General features: G+C 44.7%; 1 protein-coding gene across 3 annotated transcripts in view; it reads left to right on the top strand.

Moving 5' to 3' along the window:
• Window positions 1-20,983, top strand: part of KCNQ4 (potassium voltage-gated channel subfamily Q member 4) — a 193,683-nt gene that overhangs the window by 106,999 nt on the left and 65,701 nt on the right. For all 3 annotated transcript variants that reach the window (XM_044286671.1, XM_044286669.1, XM_044286670.1), the window contains exons 4-5: window positions 8,266-8,441; window positions 10,798-10,923. In XM_044286671.1, coding sequence (XP_044142606.1) covers window positions 8,266-8,441; window positions 10,798-10,923 — 302 coding nt within the window. The remainder of the gene's footprint in view (window positions 1-8,265; window positions 8,442-10,797; window positions 10,924-20,983) is intronic.

The raw sequence follows: 20,983 nt of genomic DNA, 5'->3' as shown, positions 1-20,983 counted from the left end.
TGAACGTGTAGAAGGGACCTGGGAACAGATTTAGCTCATGACATGCTTGAGTCTGATCGAGAGCATGCCCAGAAGCACTCCAGGCAGTGTTGAAAGCCAAAGATGGATTTACAAAATACTAACAAAATAATAAAAATAAAAATTTAGAATTTTAGAAGCAAAATAGTAACAATGCAGTTACATGACAAGAATCTGCCTAACTAATCATATGCTAAATAGTTGCAAGTCTAATTTATGTATGAGATAGCCAAGATGGTTGTCTATAAAATAATGGTAGTCTCTTGTTCGAAGCTGTAGTGGATGGTGAGATATAGAGCCTGAAATTCAAAAGTTCAAAACATTGTTACCCTTTTGCTCGTCAGTGTATTAAAGTTACCAACACGTTCTGTATCTGTCTCCATTATGCAGATAATCACATTTGACTCCTGTGTGCATCCAGTTCAGCCTATTATCCTGCAATGATGATCTTTTTTTTTTAAATGAAATAATGCAAATTTTGATAATCTTTTTGAGTACTGTAGTCCACCCATTTCATTTATTACTTTAATTGCACAGTAATTGTGCGGTAAAATGTTAAAAGGTCCTAATCATGTGCCTATATGCCCCTTTTGATGTACCTAGGATCTTATTTACCTTGGCAGCAGCTGCCTGACACTGGTTGCTATAGTTGAAGGGGTTGTCCGGGCAACAGATATTGATGGCCCATCCTCAGGATAGGTCATTAATAGGCTTGAGCAAATCGACTTTCAGATCATAGATCCGAGGTCAGTTCCTACTGCTATTCATATTAAAAAACAATTTAAAATAGCAATCCAAACTGGGCTTTGGTACCGAGGTACCAGCCAGTACCAAAGCCCACTTTAGATTGTTATTTTAAATCGTTTTTCAATATATGCATACAGTAGGAATTCACCGAAGTCTCGCACAACAAACTTTGGCTCCACAGAGTCAATACATTTTAGTGCTGTACAGAAACAGCATTAAAATCTAAGTATTTGAACAAATTTACTTTGGATCTATGATCCGAAAGTCGAGTCGCTCAAGCCTAGCCATTAATATCAGATTGGTGGAGGTCCAACTTCTGTCACCTCCACTGATCACTGTTTCAGCAGTGTGCAGAACTTTAAGCAAATGGCGTTGTACATTGTGTAGCGGCTATGCTGGGGTTCTGTACCACCCAGACAACCCTTTAAGGTTTACTGTCATCTAAGTCCTTTTCTGTGTTAGTTTTACCCAGTGTTTTCTGGTTTAGAAAGAAATCGTGGCATGTATTTCCCTGCCCATGTACAAAACCTTATTTCCACTGCAGTTTATTTATATAGCATATGGGTGAGATTTAAAGCTTTGTCTTACACTTACACACATTTCCCGTGCTTTGGAAAAATCAAGATATATAACATCCAACAACTCACCCTCGTCTAGTGTAGAACTTACCTTCTCATAGCAGCTGATTAGATTAGTTTCACAGGACTAATCCCTCATAAACCCCCACTGATGCAAAGTAATGCACTGATATTCATCGAGATACTCCAGGATAGCAAACCTTAGAAAACCTTCATACAATTTACCCACAATAGTGGTTAAACTTAGAGGTCTATAGTTTCCGGGCTCACTTTCTGACCCCTTTTTTAATGTTTCCACCAAATTTGCCACACTACAGTCGTGTGGCACAGAACTCGTCATAAGATGGTCAACGACAACTACCAATTTGTTGGTCCAAGCATCAGCAAACACAGTATCCCTGAAAAGCTTGTGGCCAGCTATGTGGCTAATGCATCAAACCTACAGAAAAGCCAACTGGGAATACAGTATTTTAGATGTGTGTGTGTGACCTATTTTAATCTGCAGGTGTTAGTAAGAACATGCATATTTAATGAAAAGTTACTGTTGGCATTTTCATTTATGATGCATGAAAGTAAACTGCGCGGTGCAGGTGCCAGTCTTGTGAGCTGTACCATTTGATGTGGTGTTTTTGTCTCTGAGGTTTCCGGATAAGTGTGTAGGAAATGAGTAATGCAATACTCCCCTGTGCTGTCCACAATGATTTATATCAATAAGCATTGCTAAACCAAACCACAGGACCCCATCAATGCACCTAAATGTGTAGTACAATAATGCTCTTTTTGCAGCAAGCAAAGTATGACATGAAGCCAGAAGCTCCCTTCAGTGCTGTAAGAAGCACTTCTTAGTGCCAAGTGGCATATTTTTAGTACACTTACAAGTATTTTTCACTTCAACTCACATGAACCTTCAGAACAGAACAAGCTACGATCAATCATGCCCATAATCTAGGTTACAAGAGAGAACCCCAATTCCCAAAAAGTTAGGATGCTGAGAATGTACATGAAAACAGAATGCAATATTTTGCAAATCTCATAGGCCCATATTTTATTCACTGTAGATCATAGAACACATCAGATGTTAAAAGTGAGGTACTCCATTACTTCATGAAAAAATGGTCTCCTTTAGATGGCAGCAACACATCTCAGTTGGGGCAGGGGTAACAAGTGGCTGGAAAATGTAGTGGTGCTAATAAAAAACAGCTAGAGGAGCAATGTGCACATGACTGAGTACAAAAAGAGCATGTTAGAGGGGCAGAGGCTTTCAGAAGCAACGATGGTCAGAGGTTCACCAATCTGTAAAAAAAAACTGCGTCTAAAAATTGTAGAACAATTTTGGAAAAATGTTCCTCAACTGAAAAATTGCTAAGACTTATCCCACCATCTACAATACAAAATATCATCAAAACATTCTTTCTAGAATCTGGAGAAATTCATGTGCACAAGGGACAAGAGCAATATTAGATGCTCGTGATACAGGCCCTCACACGGCAGTGCATTAAAACTAGGCATGATTCTCACTTGAACCAAGTGGGATTTGTACTGAGGAGGGAAGCCTGCGACAATACCCTTGAAGCTTTAGATATCATTCAGTATGCCTATTGTCAGCAGATACCCCTTATGATCCTCTCTCTTGATGCCTAAAAATGCTTTCGATTGACTTTCCTGGTCTTCGTTAAGTCAAACCCTCTTACATATTGGTGTCAACCTATTTTTTCCTCAAAAATGTTATCCCTCTCTCACAGCCACTCCGAAAGACTCAAAATTAATGGCACATTATTCCCCTCATTTAATATTCATAACGGTTCAAAACAAGGCTGCCCCTTTCTCCATTATTATATGTTCTAGTGATGAAACGGCACGTCTGCTATACAAGCGAACCCTTGACATTCGGTGGGTGGTAATCAGTAGCATGGAATATAAATACTCAGCCTTCACTGACATTCTCTTGGTTTACCTTACCAACCGTCATGTGCCCTACCCTTAATGTCTGAACTCTCCCGATTTGGTGAATGGTTCAACTTTAAAATTGACTTAATCTGAGGCCCGTAAAGGTATTGTCTCATCTAAGACATTGGTGGCATATCGCTAGGATATCCCACCAATGTCAATGAGGTGTGGGACCCAGGCAATGCAAGATACGAAGTGCAATTGCCCAGATTTCTGACGAATTTGTTTCTTTTTATTAAGCAGAATTTTTTTAATAAAAAAAATTGTAATAAAACAAAAGCTTCTATGTTGGAAAAAGTAGAACAGGTGCTCCAGTCTGAACAGTGTATTTCCCAATGTACTTACACCAGACAACTGGCATAAATAAATTTACAAAGCTTCCCATACAGCTCTACATCATTACTTCACTTCACTTAATATATTACAGAGATGGGTGCCTGCAGCCACCACTCGGGAGAGCTCAGTGCATAGGAATGTATACAGTTACCATTGTCTGCAATGGAAGCTGTAATAATATCTTTACACTGAGCTTCGCATAGTGTTGACTGCATGAAAATGCAGTGTTTTCATGTCAGAGATAGAAGAATAAGTTCAGTGGTCCCCCCCCCCCCCCTCCCCCAGACCTTGAATGCAGTTGCATGGTCTCCCTCCATGAAAGGTACATCACTCTACCATGTAGAGCTGCAGTCTCCATCAAGGAATTATTGCGGGCTTGTATCTTTTCATGGGTTTCCATCAACTGTAAATATCTATGAATTGATAATAGAAGTCGACTCTTAGGAGGATTCCATTGTACTCTAGTATTCATTTGTATTAAAGTCAAATGCATATCCTGTATTATGTAATGGACACAAAAGGCATCTTAAAAATCAAAACGCTTATGCATTTCAAGTATGGGAACCCTCTTGATCATAGCTTTAAAGGCTAGGTACACCTTTGGGGGCAATTTTTTGTTATTGCATTGTACTCATTAGGAATCGACTGATATTGATTTTTTTAGAGCTGATACCGATAATCTGTGAACGTCCAGGCCGATAGCCGATAATTTATACCGATATTCTGTGTGTTTTCATTTTTGAAAAAACTAAAAATTTCTACACAAATCTGCTGAAAATGAACATGTTTATTGTTAACGGGTAGCTTTTTTTTTTATCTTTCTTTTTCATTTATACTTAATATTTTGATGTTTGTGTTTTGTTTTAACTTTTTGCTAACTTTTAGCCCCCTTAGGGGCTTGAGCCCTTGTCCTATTCACCCTAATAGAGCTCTATCAGGGTAAATATGATCTCACACTCTCCCTGCTGCCCTGTGCTTTGTGCACACGGCAGCAGCGAGTTGACTATGGCAGCCAGGGCTTCAGTAGCATCCTGGCTGCCATGGTAACCGATCAGAGCCCCAGGTTTACACTGCTGGGGCTCCAATCAGAAGCTGCCACTGCATCACCAATGAGAGGAGGTGAGGGGACTCTGTGGCCACTACCACCAATGATTAATACTGCTTGGGTGGGTGGGCGCACTGCGCCACCAATGATTAATACTGGGGTTGGGTGGGGGTGGGGGTGGGGGCGCACTGCGCCACCAATGAAGATACTTGCCCATAATTCATTTACAGGAGGTGGGTGCTGGCTGCAGAATCATATAGTCACCCCCGACTTCTATGAGCAGTAGCTGCGATCCACGGCAGTTAACCCCTCCGGTGCTGCAGGTTGTTAACTGCGGCAGATCGCAGCTACCGCTCATAGAGGTCGGGTGCAGCTATATGATTCATTGGTGGCAGCAGCAGTACAGGGGAGGGAGACACTGCTTTCTTCTCCCCCGTGCTGCTGAGGGAACGCGGATCGTGCTGACAGCAGCACAATCCATGTTCCTGATTCGTTATCCGCATATTGGCAAAATAGATACCGATACCAATAACTTTGAAAATCCTGAATATCGGCCGATAATATTGTTAAAACCGAGTACTCATTATGAAGTACATTTTTTTTTTTTAATTGTTTTTTATTAAATTTTTGTGCCTTTTTCTGTACGGAACTGAGATGCTCTAGTACAGGGGTGGCCAACCCACGGCTCTCGAGCCGCATGCAGAACTTTGCCGCTTCAAGTGCGGCTCTAGCGGTGGCGCTGGGAAGCAGCTGCGCAGCCTAATAGAGAACATGGCACGCGCCCCGCTCTAAGCGTGCAACATGTTCTCTTCACTAGCACAGTAGAGAAGGAGGGAGTCCCTCCCTCCCTCTCTACTGTGAAGCGGCTGCCACTGTCACCAATAGGGAGATAGCAGGGAGGAGAAAAAGAGCGGGTGCTGGCGGGGGGTATCAAATACCCCCACTCAACAACAGGGCATGCGATCCACCTGAGGGGTTAATAGCTGCAGTTCGGCGGATCGCATGCCCTGTTATTCAGTCTGGGTGCCGGGTATGTGATACCACCGCCGGCACCCGCTGCCTCCTATGCTTGAATGAATGTGTTAATTACATTCATTGGTGGAGCAGTGGCTACAGCCGCTCTTCATCTCAAATCACAACTGCGCAATTCGCCATTGTCCCCCCAAAAAATAGAATAAGACTGCTCTATTATGGGCCGGACATTCCATAACATTTTTTGGTGTTTTATTTTTTTCGCATGGTATCAAAATCGAATCAAAATTTTGGTATTGTGACAACTCTAGTAGGTGGAGAGGCGCAGTATGACCTGACGCTGTGCGCATCAGGTCACGGTGGAGACCGTGTCAGACCTGCAGAGTAGCCTGATCAGGAGCCCGGTGCCCGATCAGGAGAGGTAGGCGATTTCTTTAAATTATAGTACTGAGCATGGGGTCTGATCTGAGCATGGGGGGTCCTGATCTGAGCATGGGGGGATCTTATCTGAGCAATGGGGGTCTGATCTGACCATTGGGGGTCTGGCCTGAGCATGGGAGTCTGGTCTGAGCATGGAGGTCTGATCTGAGCACGGGGGGTCTGATCTGAGCAAGGGGGGTCTGATCTGAACACAGGGCAGTCTGATCTGAGCACGGGGGGGGGAATCTGATTTTTATTGTCTGATCTGAGCATTGGGGGTCTTATTTTGGGGGTCTGATTTGGAGTTCTGATGAGGATTGGGGATCTTATCTTAGGTCAGATGAGCATTGGGGGTCTGATGAAAAATATTTTTTTTCTTTTCTTCTCTGCTAATGAAAAATAAGAAAAAACCCTCAGATCAGATGAAAAATATTTATTTTATTTTTTTTCTCCACTAAAACCTAGGTGCATATTATAAGAATAAAAATGGGGCTTAAATAAGTGTTTAGGATCTCTCAGTAGTTTAGAGATGAGGGTAATTAGATGCCCGGCAGAAAGTGAAAATACCAGTCACACAGCTAGAAAAACAGTTAACCCTTTGTGACAGAACGATTCAATATTTTTTTTAGTAAAAGCCAATTGAACAAATGGTTTATAGCCAAAAATGAGTAAAATGCAATCATAACAAAATTGCCTTTAAGAGCCAGCCCTAATGTCCATGCACCAAGCCACAGACTAGATTCTTTTTTTATTTCAGTGTCATTCTCTGTTTGTTTAAAGCTCTCAAACATGGTTGCATTTTACCATCTGAAGTGAGGTTGTGCCACCGGTACCAGGTGCTGTCGCTTTGTTTAATGAATATCTGATGACTTAGAGCAGGGATGCTCAACCTGCGGCCCTCCAGCTGTTGTAAAACTACAACTCCCACCATGCCCTTCTGTAGGCTGATAGCTGTAGGCTTTCCGGGAATGATGGGAGTTGTAGTTTTGCAACAGCTGGAGGGCCACAGGTTGAGCATGCCTGACTTAGAGGACCTGTCACCTCTTCTGCCATGGCTGTTTTAGGTCTCTTTCACACTTGCGTTGTCCGGATCCGGCGTGTACTCCACTTGCCGGAATTACACGCCGGATCCGGAAAAACGCAAGTGTACTGAAAGCATTTGAAGACGGATCCGTCTTCAAAATGCTTTCAGTGTTACTATGGCACCCAGGACGCTATTAAAGTCCTGGTTGCCATAGTAGTTGTGGGGAGCGGGGGAGCAGTATACTTACAGTCCGCGCGGCTCCCGGGGCGCTCCAGAGTGACATCAGAGCGCCCCATGCGCATGGATGACGTGCCATGCGATCACGTCATCCATGTGCGTGGGGCGCCCTGACGTCACTCTGGAGCGCCCCAGGAGCCGCACGGACGGTAAGTATGCTGCTCCCCCGCTCCCCGCTACACTTTACTATGGCTGCCAGGACTTTAGCGTCCCGGCAGCCATGGTAACCATTCAGAAAAAGCTAAACGTCGGATCTGGCAATGCGCCGAAACGACGTTTAGCTTAAGGCCGGACCCGGATCAATGCCTTTCAATGGGCATTAATTCCGGATCTGGCCTTGCGGCAAGTCTTCAGGATTTTTGGCCGGAGTAAAAAGCGCAGCATGCTGCGGTATTTTCTCCGGCCAAAAAACGTTCCGTTCCGGAACTGAAGACATCCTGATGCATCCTGAACGGATTTCTCTCCATTCAGAATGCATTAGGATAAAACTGATCAGGATTCTTCCGGCATAGAGCCCCGATGACGGAACTCTATGCCGGAAGAAAAGAACGCAAGTGTGAAAGAGCCCTTAGTAAATACACACATTTCCTATAAAATAACAATTTTGGAGCATCCTTCTTTAGAACACTGTTTAGTGCTGTTCCTCTGTTAGTCTTCCTGACTGTACCTTTTTGTGACATGAAGAAACCTAAAAGTTGCCAGCCAATCGCAAGTATCTGTAGAAAGGTTGATCAGCCTTGTTTGCTATTTTTGGTCATTGTTGTGCACCCCATGTTCTTCACTTCATCTCATGGCAGCCAGACACCATCATCAGCCAGTTCATAGATTTGTGTTCTGTTAAGAGAAGTGTATTATTATGTAGGAAACTGGAAGTGAGACTCTCACGTGATATAATATGGAATAATTGATTCATTTCTCACTGTTTCTTCCTTTAATTGTAGATTTCATAGTCTTGATAGCGTCACTGGCAGTGATCGCAGCTGGGACACAAGGTAACATCTTTGCAACTTCAGCCCTGCGCAGCATGAGATTTCTTCAGATCTTGCGCATGGTGCGTATGGACCGAAGGGGTGGTACTTGGAAATTGTTGGGCTCGGTGGTGTATGCTCACAGTAAGGTAAGAGATCGGTACATATAAAGTAATGTAAAATATCACAGTTATCCACATACAGATAGATTAAGGCTCATATGGAAAAACTAGTATCATTTCAGATGGTTTTGGTGTCTTAGCTTTCTGAGGTTGAGCCTTATTTATGAAATGGCACACAGTAATCTTATATTTGGTGCAAGTACAATGAGGTGTACACCTTTGTCTGTAAAATAACACCAGGGGGTTGCTGTAGAGATGGAACCTTTTAAAATGTTGCACATCATGAATAAGACTTAAAGGTGTTCTGATCTGAAATCCTGGCTCACTTTTCACTCCACTTCAAAAAGTGTTGAGGCTCATCAAATGTCGCAAAATTTGACCAAAAGTCTGAAAAATATGCACCAAATTCTGCACACAGTTTTTTATACCACAAAACTGGCATAGCAGATTTGATACATGTCCCCCAAAGTGTTTGGATTCCAGTGCAGATTGGAAGGTAAAAACAAGCATTTGGCTCATAAGTTATTTCTAGTCTGCTCAAGTGTGACCTTTGTGTAAGGAACACTTCAGAAACAAATTAATATTCTTTAATTTTAACTTAAAGGGGTTGTCTAATCTAAGACAGTGGGGATATATCGTTAGGATATGCCCCCTTTGACTTATAGGTGCAGGTGCTGGGACCCGTACCTATATTTAGCATGGAGCGGGTCAAAGTGGTGGCTGGAAGACTGTGGTCCGGACACCACCAAGCGCTCTCCCCATAGAAGTGAATGGGAGCACACCGTGCATGAACGGCCACCGCTCCCATTCACTTCTATGGGCCTGACGGAAACAGCCAGACCAGCGCTCGGCTATTTTTAGCATCCCAATGGCTGCACATGTGCAGATAGGTGCGGGACACAGAGGTAGCGATATGCCCCCATTGTCATAGATGAGACAACCTCCTTAACTTTCAAGACCTCTACTTCCTGTCAGTGTATGGAGTCATGTGTACATTCAGATGCTCAATACCTGCATCAGTCGCGCTTAATCAGAACAGGTTTCCAACCTGTGGATGTAGACAACGGGGGTCATTTCCTAACTGATATGCACCAGTTTTCTGGCATATATCTGTCAGATTGGGGCGCAAAGGTTATTTGCGCCGCAATCTGCAACTTTTCCCTGGTCACGCCAGGTCTAAAAAAAGGGGCATGGCGTGGGTGTAGAAGGGGGCGGGTGGTAGTATGCATGCGTGACCATGACTCCATTCACTTTTACGAGACTTATGGAGTAGTTATCTATCTCCTTCGATCCCATACAAGTGAATGGATACATGCATTACACTCCTTTCACAGGGTGCTCCTAACCCTACTCTCGTAATCCCTAAGGATCCCAGTGATCATACATCTATCACATATCCTTGTAGAAAGATGATAAATGTTCTGTATGGGAAGTCCATTTCATAGCCATTTCCATTAATGGAAATGGCTATTCTTGTCTGCAAAACAGACAAGAATAGAACATGTTCCATAATTTGGGGGACGGACATACGGACAAGGACAGCATGCAGATTACATCTGTATACTATCTGTTTTGAACAAATGGGTCTGTGTGGGATCCGCAAAAAAATGTGGATTAGATGCAGACCCAAAATTATGGTCTTTTGCATAAGGCCTTAATGAGGAGACTGGTAGTGCACCCACTGAGAACACCACGTGGGCAGGAAAATGTACCAATGTGCACTAGTCGCTCTCAAACTTTACATTCAGGGGATTGTTTTCTGTCTTTCAGTTGTAAAATGTTCCACTACACGCCATTATGGAAAATATATAGTAAGGAGCATCATACGACTGCACACAAAGGGGCACATTTATTAAGACTGGCGTTTTAGAAGCCGGTCTTAATAAAGCCCCATAGCTAGCAGAGGATCCGACGAAGATATGAAGAGGTGCAGGCCTCTCCATAACTTCAGCGCATCCAGCACCAGTTCTAAATGTAAGACAGATTCCTAAAACAAGCGTAGAAAATGGTAAATGAGACACAATTTTAGACCTGCTGTAAGCGGGGCGAAGTCGCAGATAGCGCCCATTTAGGCGTATAGCTGTATAATAAATGACCCCACAGTGCTTATGGCTGCAGGGACACTGTAAGGTGCTGTACTATGCTTTGTACGTGAGTTAATAGTTTTCTGTTCCAATCATTTTTATCAATTAACAGTTGTATGTTGTATGTGAAGAACAGAGCCATCTAGGAGGTTTTCAAATGGGAAAATAATGAGCTTGTTGTAGATTTCATAGTCCTTAAGCCATACCAAATTCTGTGGTTGCTTTTTGCTTATTAACGCAAGTCTTTTATAAGCTTCTGAAGTGCTTGTAAAATGTTCTTCTTGTCCCTTGTACTGCAGGAGCTGATCACTGCATGGTACATAGGTTTTCTGGTGCTGATTTTTGCCTCCTTCCTGGTATACCTGGCAGAGAAAGATGCAAATACGGAATTTTCAACCTATGCTGACTCACTTTGGTGGGGGACGGTAAGTGTTCTATAATTTTTTTTTATTTTTTTTAAATGATCTCTGCAACATGTTAATTTATGTCGTTTGCAGCGGATTTGTCACAGATTCGTTATAGTTTAGCGTCATCACAGATCAATAGTGCTACCAAAAATGTGCCAAATATCTCAAGCTATTTTAGCCCTTCCCCTCTGACTACAATGGGGAATGCAGCTAAAATACTTCTGAAACAAGTAAAATGCCACTTTTCAAGCATATTTGAAAACATGGCCGTCTTTCTCGCATTTAAATGAATATATAACAGAATACACAGCATAGTTTACTGCTGTGAACTCAGCCTTAGGTCATATTCACACGCAGCAGAATTCTGCAACAGATTACAAATCACTTCCATTCTTCTGAATGGAGTTGTTTTGGCAGCAAACACGTGGATTTCTCTAAGCTGCATTCAGATAAATGGAACAGTCACAAACATTTTTACAAAAATCTGCAGTAAATATACTTTAGGCTTCACACAGCGATTTTCCATGTGCAAAATCTGCAATATCTGCTCCGAGTCTGTCTTTCATCGTTTGTTTTCAATTCACACTTTCCTCATCGTCCTATGGCAGTGCACTTATATACCTTGTGATGCCTACGGATTCAAGGAAAGAAAAATTACAGGTAAGAACACATTTTTTCTTTCCTCATCATTCTATGGCAGCACATAGTGGGATATAAGTGTGCTGCCTATGGACTCAAGGAGATCAAAATTACAGGTAAGAACATATTTTTTTTCTGTAGTTCATAAAGAGCAATTTTCTGCATGGCGATAGATAAATTGCAGTAGGGGGAAAAAAACATGTTTCTCTGTGGTGTGGATTCTTCATCGAAATTCACAGAGAAATCTATAGGAGGTCTAAAAAAACACATACAAATCCGTCCCCAAAATCCTTTAAACCGGAAAGCTGGATTAAAAATACAGAAAATGTGTAATTTTGATCCAGATTCTGTGCCTGTTTCCAGAATGCTAAGGGTATATTTATACCTATATACTATATTTAAAGTTGCACCACTGCTGTACTGCTAAAACCATGGCAGATAATACATGTATTTATATTCAGTTTTTGTTGCTGTTTTGCCATCATTTAGGTCACACATTTAAATACTAACAGTTCCCATTCACTTCTAGGAAAATGTTCCTAGAAGAGTTTTTCTGTCAAAAAACCGCTACCTTAATTGTGACAAAACTACATGTCAGTAGTGATGGCCTTGCAGTTCGCCCGGCGGTCGGTTTGCGGCGAACTTTGCTCGTTTGCGGTTCGCCGAACAAATGGAGATGTTTGCGCCCGTCATATTCTTTTACATTGTGAAGAACTGTGACCCATGACACATCCATCAGGTGGTACAGGACAGCCAATTGAAAAGTTTCAGCACATGGACATACCCCCTACCTTATAAATAAACCTGATCTGGCCGCCATTTTACATTCAGTGTTTTTCCAGTGTAGGGAGAGGTTGCTGTGTGGAGCAGGGACAGACTGTTAGGGACACAAATCGCTATCAAATAGGTCCAGAAAAGTCCTTTTAAGGACTGGTATAGGTGTACTATTGATAGGTGTGCAGTACAGAGGGGTGTAATACACTTATAATATACTTTCTAACATAGAAAGCATATTATAGTAGATTTGTATTGTGTAGCAGTGGTGAGCGGTTCTGCAGCGATACTGCAGCTACACAGAGTGACAAACGCAATTCGAAAAAATAATTATAACTGGTGTGATATACCAGTCTCCCCCCAAAAAAACTGATAGAAGCGGGGGGTTATATAACAATAATATACTTTCTATATGGTGCATTTGGGTACAGCAGCATTTGTTTGCTGTTTAGCTGCGTTCCCTCTGCTACACACAGTGACCAACGGTATTGGAAAAATTATTATAACTGTTGAGATATACCAGTCGCCCCCCAAAAAAACTGATAGAAGCGGGGTGTTATATACCAATAATAAACTTTCTATATAGTGCATTTGGGTACTGCAGCATTTGTTTGCGGTGTTGCTGCGTTCCCTCTGCTACACACAGTGACAAATTATATTGACAATTTTTTTTATAATAACGGGTGTGTGCATGCGCGTACGCGAAAATGATATTGCCGATATTTCGAATTAAAAAAAATAATGAATGGAGATCGCAAATTCGAATAATACATCTGGTATGTCACTGTCCATGTTGTGGGACTATTTGTGCACTTCTAGTAATTATTTCTTGGCTGTAAATATGAGCTGAAGGTTTTTCAGGTTCGCCTGCCATTAAAATAATTGGGACCCACCGCGGACTTGCGGTTCGCAAAGATTTGATCGCTTTCGTGAACCGTCCTGTCCGATTTTACATGTAGATTCTGCAACAAAATTTCTGTAGTTTTCACCCTTCGAGTGAAGGATCCCCATGATCTCTAAAACAGTGGTCCCAGGACCCTGTTCCACTACATTGAACGACTGCAGTGAGGAGGATGTTGGCTGGAGCGGTGGTCAAGCATGCATGGTGCCACTGCATTCAAAGTCTATGGGACTGATGGAGATAGGCGAGTACAGCATTGAGCAGTTAATTATCAAATGCAAGTCCTGTGGACTGAATCACTAACCACAACCTTCCTACCTCAGAAATTTAAATATAGCAAATTTCCTCTACAGCAATAAATAACTTGTTTTTTCAAGTTCTTAAAATATGATGGGTGTGCTTTTTCTGTGTGTTGGAAATGTACTAAACTCATACTTGAATGGAATTGTAGGCAAATCAGGCCAAACCATGGTTAGCAAATAAAAAAGCGCTAAATGCAGAATACTGGGTCATGGGAATTAGCTCATACATTTGGAACTGCTAAAACGTGGCTCGTACTCTCAAGACTAAATGGAACAGACCTGTCCGTTTCAGAAGTAATGCAAGTACAGATCTGCTGGTAGAACACATGTTGATGTTGATAACATATCCTCAGGGGTTGATCCTCCACTGGTCACTAAGTGAAGCATCACTAAACACTGTGTGGCAGTGTCTCAATCAAGCATACAAGATTAAAAAGCACTGAGTAAGAGAAAAGATGACTAGCCATGAGTCACGGGGTTACCAGCACTTGGACCTCTACTGCTTAGATATTATAGAGGGCAACAATGTTAAACATTGAGAAACCATCTTAAATGTTATTTGTGTTCAGTACGGCTAAGCGAGCGAATACGATTCCTAATAACAGCAGTGGAGGTGTGGCGGGACTGCTATCTGTTAGGGCAGCCTAAAGTGGGCCAACCTAGGTATAAAAGTTTCCAGAAAATGATAAGAAATTAAAAGGGGTATGGGTAGGTGGGTACCACGAATGCCGTAGGGCTGTGCGTATCGGGAAGGGAGGAGGCCCACAGCTTTATATATAGCTCTTATGGGTGCCTCCCCTCTCACAAATATCGCAAATAACATTTGCTTTACACTTCTCGCTCGTTATCATTGGGGGACACAGGACCGTGGGTATAGCTGCTTGCTGCCACTAGGAGGCGACACTAGGCTGAAAAGTGATAACTACTCTCCTGCCGGCTATACCCCCTCCAGCCTGGAGAGAGCATATACGTTTTTAGCTTAGTGTCGTAGGAGGCAGACCTTTTAGGTTTTGGGAAACAGAGTTGCCTAGTCACTCTGTCTACCCCGGGAGCAAGGCCGGTGTCGGAATCCCTCACCGCCCAACCTCCCCAAGAAGAAAAGTTGGACCAGGGCAGCCCAGCTTCCCTGCTTCACACCAGCCAAGGGGTCACCTGAATCCGGCGAGACCCTCCGCCATTCCAGTCTCCTGCTACTTCGTGTGCCAGCTGCTGAAGAGGTGACCCTGCTGGTAAGCTGAGGAGGGATGAAGAGAAGAGGATGAAGATGGGGTGACTTATCCGGATTAGGTGAGTATTCTTCCCTCCACTATGGTTCTGGGCCCCTGGAGACCATGCTGGGGGGGGAGCAAACACGGGGCCTTGGCCTTGGCCCAGGAATAGTTAAGTCCAGACCTCCCACTCTTGCTCCTTAGGCCCTGATGCCTGCACCGATTCTTCCCGGCCCGCGGGGTGGGCTCCCGCGGGTGGTAACTACAAACAGGCGCCTTCTGACCTCATTCCGGGCCACCGTTCTCCGACCGACCGGGCGTGCTACCCGGTCGGCCAAGCGCCTCACTTATTCGACCCGCGGCCAGCATACACACCCGGGTGCCTGCTAGCGCCGTTCTGGGTTCCTCCGTTCCCTGGCACTGCTAAATCTAGGCCCGGCTTCATTTCGAGCCTACCGTTTTTTGTTTCCCCGGCCCGCCCTGTTTGCTTCCCGGCCCCGGTGATTCCCGGTCGGCCTACACCAAAACATTAGTTCCCGGCTTTTGCGGCCTACTAGGCTGCAACTTTCATCCCCAGGTGAGGACCCTCGGTCCTCAAGGCAGTTTTAACCCTTCCTGGCCAGCCACCTCTTTGAGGCTGGCACCAGATAATCCTGGGTTTCTATCAACAGGCAATGAGCCTTGATATTGAACTATTCAGCCCTTCCTGCCATTTGAGGCTGGCTCATTAATAAAAAAAGGTCCTGCCCTCCTCAGCCCACATCACCGCAGGATCACCCTGACTGTGTGTACCATACTGGGCCTGTGCCCTATCCCAGACAGTGGAGGTTTTCTCACAGTTTCCCAATCCGCCCTCCGGGGCTGTTTGGTTGATAATGCTCCCCCTGTGTAAATCCTGGGGAGGACATCATGAGGGTTTCCCATTCCGCCCTCTGGGGCCGTTTGGTTGATATTTCTCCTCCTGTGGAAATCCAGTGGAGGACATCTGTACGATTCCCAATCTGCCCTCCGAGGCTGTTTGGTTGATAATGCTCCCCCTGTGCAAATCCAGGGGAGGACATTTGAAGGATTCCCATTCCGCCCTCTAGGGCTGTTTGGTTGATATTTCTTCTCCTGTGAAAATCCAGTGGAGGACATCTGAAGGATTCCCAATCCGCCCTCCGGGGGCCATTTGGTTGATAACGCTCCACCTGTGCAAATTAAGGGGAGCACATTTTAAGGATTCCCAATCCGCCCTCCGGGACTGTTTGGTTGATAACGCTCCACCTGTGCAAATCCAGTGGAGGACATCTGAAGGATTCCCAATTCACCCTCCTGGGTCGTTTGGTTGATAAAGCACCGCTGCGCAACCCATTGAGTGGACCTGTAGAAGTTCCGATTCCTCCCCCGGGGTAGTTTGGTTGTTATATCACCACCGGCGCAGCCCACAACTGCCATGGGCTAGATGCTGAGAGGGAGAACTGCGCACGAGCGGGCCAGAGCAGGACATATTCCTCTTTGCTATCCTCCGCACCCCCACCCTTCCTCCCTAGGGTCACTTCAGAACCCTCCCTCCCTGGAGGGGTTGGTTCCAAGGAGGGGATCAGTTACTCGGATTCTGATATGAATCCGGTTCAATCTTCCAAGATTGCGTCCATGCTAGCCAGCAGTACTAGTTGTATGCATTACCCCCTTCCTTAGGTGGCATTTGCACTACTACTTGATACAGTACTTACCTTATGTGTTACCTCCTTCCATAGGTGGACTAACCGCACTAGCACTGGTCTCAGTGCCAGCCATAGGCGTTCCCCCTTCCGTAGGTGGCGGAATTGCAGTTCCACTGGGTACATTATTGTCCATATGCATTAGCCTCTTTCTTAGGTGGCGCTATACATTAGCATTGGTTGCAGTGTTTACCGTGTGCATTACTCTCTTAGGTGGAGTAATTGCGCTTCACTTCGGGTACAGAACTCGCCGTATGCATTACCCCCTTCCATAGGTGGTGTACTTGCACTACCTCGGGATACAGTACTTGCCGTATATGTTACTCCCCTTTATAGATGGAGTAATTGCACTACCACTGAGTACTGCGCTTACCGTAGGCATTACCCCCCTCCATAGGTGTGGTAATTACACTACCGTTGAATACGGTTCTGACTATCCCTCTACTCCCTTCATTAACCGGAGGATTGCACTACCACTGAATGCTATTACATCAGTCGTTTGCCTTCACCATGCTTCCGTCGCATTACCCCCTTCCACATGTGATCCGTTAATGGGGGAATCACTAAGCATCTTTGCAGGTTATATTTCAACTACGCCACAACACTAGATGCCTTGGCTTCCTTCACAGGTGGGCCATGGCAATAGTCGGTACCGCTGGTGCCTTGTAATCCCCATCTAGTGGTATATGGATACTGTGGCTATATGTATCATTCTTTTCTTCCGGCACTGGTTCAGGGCGCAAACATGGTGTCTTTTGTGCTCTCAGGGGAGTCACCCGGCAACACTTATGTGTCCTAGACCCCCCATCCCCATGGGCCTCCACTGTTTAGGTCAGTCATGGTATTAGTCCTCGACAACGTGTAGTGCGCACACTATTGCACAGATAATGGTGATTACGATCCAGTGAGCAGAATGTTGCACTGACTCTGTATTCTTTGTCCACCACTCTTCCTTATCTAGGTGAGAGTGTTATGCTGGCACTCTGCAGTGGCTACTACAGCGTGTTCTCCTCCGCAAGGGAAGTTTTCACGCTAGGGCTAGTGATTGTAGTCGCTGCAGTGGGGCAGCAAGCCGATGGCGGTCACTCCTTTCACTGCTCATTCCCTGGGTGGACTACGTGTCTCCCCACACCGAGCAGAGCGGTTGTCTGTCACACCTTGCCACCGCTGGTAAGGGTTTAGTTCCTGGAACGGAACACCCCTTTTCTTGTCCGGTCCCTCCTCCAGCTGGTTAGCTGACCACCTTCCCCTCCTGTCTAGCTGTCCAGTAGCCATGGGTTGTACAGCTCTGGAATCCCATCTTTATTTTTTCCACGTGACCAGGGTTCCTCGGGTACGGTTGGGGCGTTGGACTTCTGATTCGCACTCCACCTGGCAAGAGTATTTCTCTCATCTTGGTCCTACTCATCTGCCCTTCCAGGCAGGGTTGCCATATTGTCAATATATGGTCACTGGTGGGCTTACCATCACCGGTGATGCTCACATCAGCTTTGCTTCTACCTTTCTCCGATGTATTGGTTCTATGGCCTGCAGTTGGCCATGCCTGGCTCAGGTGTTTTTTTCTCGGTGGTTTCTCAAGCAGCTTCTCTCGCTAAAAGTCTCACAACAAGCCTCTAAGGCTCTAGGGGCATTGGTCTACCAATTTACCGCTTCCTAGGGGGCGTTCTCTTCACCAGAGGAGGATCCTGTGGACCTGGATTTTTGGTTCTGCTTCCACAGTTGCGGCCAGGAGCCGGCTTCGTCCAGTAAGTAACAGCTCTTCCCTCTGGGACGTAGTCTTCTTCTTTTTTATTTCTGGGAAGGCGGCATTCTGAGTGGCGGGATCATCCACCCGGCGTTTTTCGGAGTGGATAGCACCTTCTTGTACGTACATTTGTCTTTTGTCATAAACATAAGGGAGTGCTCCGCCCAGTATCTTCTTTCTTTGCAGAAGGTAGTCGCCACCTTCCACGTCATCAGACATGGGTCTCTTCTTTCTCCCTCGCATTATAGAGAGCGATCTTGCCATCAGCCATTTGATTTGGCCTCTGAAGTTTTCTTTTTCATGACTAGCACTTTCCGCTGTATGGACTTTTACCAGTTTTTTCCTGGAGGTCCCTGTCAACTCTTGGCAGCCTCCAAAAGGGAAGTTTTCCAGGTATATCTGTTTGTCAGTTGCTCGGGTATTCCGCTCATGGGGCAATACACCGCCCAGCGGAGTTATGGCCCACCCGACCAGTGGTCGGCGCTTCTCGGGTTCATCTCCATGCAGCAGCTTTCCAGTTGTAGAAGTCAGTGTCTTGGTCTTCCGGGCACACGTTCACCAAGTTTTACCGGGTGCCTTCCTAGGCATCGGTGAATGCTGCGGGCAGCAAGGTCTTGCAGGCGTCAGTGGATTACACATCCTCGAGGAGCTTTTCTCCATGGGCGTGTGATTTGTTTCCCTCCCCATGGACTGCTTTAGGACGTCCCACAGGCCTGTGTCCCCCAATGATACGAGCGAGAAAACTAGATTTTTGTGAACTCACCTGTAAAATCTCTTTCTCGCTTAGATCATTGGGGGACACATCTCCCACCAGTGATTTCTGTTTGCCGCAAATGATGGCGGTTGTCGAGCCAGTATGGTCCTCAGTTCTGGTTCGATCCGACTGGCATTGGTCAGTTATTGGTTGTTTACTGTATGTTTTTTTCTCCTACTCCTATTGCTTGGGCACAAACTGATATGCTCTCTCTAGGCTGGAGGGGGTATAGCCGGAGGGGAGTTATCACTTTTCAGCCTAGTGTCGCCTCCTAGTGGCAGCAAGCAGCTATACCCACGGTCCTGTCCCCCCAATGAACTAAGCTAGAAAGAGATTTTACAAACACATTTCACGCTGTGTGTCCTCCAGAGACTGCCTAATCATAGCAAATCCTACTGAGCCCCCACTATACACTATTATGTATGAAAGTCATATCACAGGTGCAAGGGCGGTCATATCACAGGTACTGGGAAGTGGCCCTGGAAAAAAAAACTAAAAGTGGCCCCATGGTGTAGGGTGGTCCAAATTGGTGGGGCAACACAAGTAGGCAGGATCTAAATTATCATAGCGCAATACACTGTCCCAGCCGAACGATATACCACAGTGCAGCACAATATATTGCCCTAAAAGCTGTCCCTCTGTGGTGGCCATCAACAGCTGCCATTTTCTGTCATCTTCCTCCATTTGTCTCTGATTAATATATGGGGCAGGGGGCTTAGGAGGTGAGAAGCAGTTGAATTCAGGAGGGCATGTGCGGTCTCTGGCTGATTAAATGAGTATCTGATGCTCGTAGTGTGATTTACCACTAAGAGTTCATTATGTACCTGGCCAGTGGCAGACAGGAGGGCTTGGGTGGCCCCCTGGGACACCGTGAAATTTCCCTGTAAGGTCTATGGCCAATCCGCCCCTGCATAGGTGCAATTGGATACCTGCAGTTCTTCAAAGTTGAAATCCTGTGGACTTTTTTTCCTAGATTTAGGTAAGAGGACAATATTAGCTCAAAGTTCCCTAATAGAGCAGATGAAAGTGGATTATTTTGTTTCGCTATTTCAAGCGTAAAGACTTAAAGTTTTTCTTTTTCCAGAATTTCAATATTGATGCCCTATCCTCGGGATAGGTCATCAGTATCTAATTGGTTGAGGTTCAACATCTGGCACCCACTCTGATGAGTTGTTTTCAGATGCTGTGATGTTCTGATGAACACTGCTTCCTCCTTGAAGCAAACCAAACACAGCGCCATACATTGGATAGCGGCTGTGCTTGGTATTGCAGATCAGCCCCATTCACTTAAATCAGACTGAGTTGCACATAGGCCATGTGACAGATGAACCCGATGTCACTGGCCTAGGAAAAGGATGCAGCACTCAATAGAGTTAGATAACAAAAAGGCGGCTTTTAGGAAATAGGTTTTCTGGAAATAGGTGCTCTTGCCCAATATGACTTACCCTTGTCAATTATGTGAAATTTAGAAAATAAAGTAATGCAGGGCAGGCACTCAATTTATGGGTTCATGAGAAAGTGAGATTTTATTTAGAGAACAATTTAAAATACTAATCATTCATAAAATTCATAAAACAGTGATAATAACGGTCTTATACAAATGGCGATATTAGTTAGTAGCAGCACCTAGGTATTTGTAGCAGCAGTTATCCCAATAGCAGCACCTAGGTAATTTTGTAGCGGCAATTGGTTACAATATCAAAGATAGTTATATAGCAGCAACTAAAGACAGCTTGTTACAATATTAGTTGTTGTGGCAATTAATAGAGAGTCTCTATGGTTATTTGATAAATGGTTTTAGCGATAGTTCATCCTTAAAGCGTGCATTGTGTGCAATAAGACTATCTCAGCATGTCACGGCACCGATATTATAGTGGCTGTTAGAGGTAATGTCTCCTTTGCTGAACGGTGCAGATGATCGCACCTTTATGTACAGTCACGTTTTATATATCAAGTAGTTCCTCCATTATATAGAAAAGGATAATTTTACTCACGGTTATCCCCTAATGCGGCGTCCCGCATGGAGTTTAAACACAGACCGTCCTTTGTATTG

The sequence above is a fragment of the Bufo gargarizans genome, chromosome 3 (genome assembly GCF_014858855.1).
Source record: "Bufo gargarizans isolate SCDJY-AF-19 chromosome 3, ASM1485885v1, whole genome shotgun sequence".
Classification (NCBI taxonomy): Eukaryota; Metazoa; Chordata; class Amphibia; order Anura; family Bufonidae; genus Bufo; species Bufo gargarizans.
This window is presented reverse-complemented; position numbering and strand designations above follow the sequence as displayed.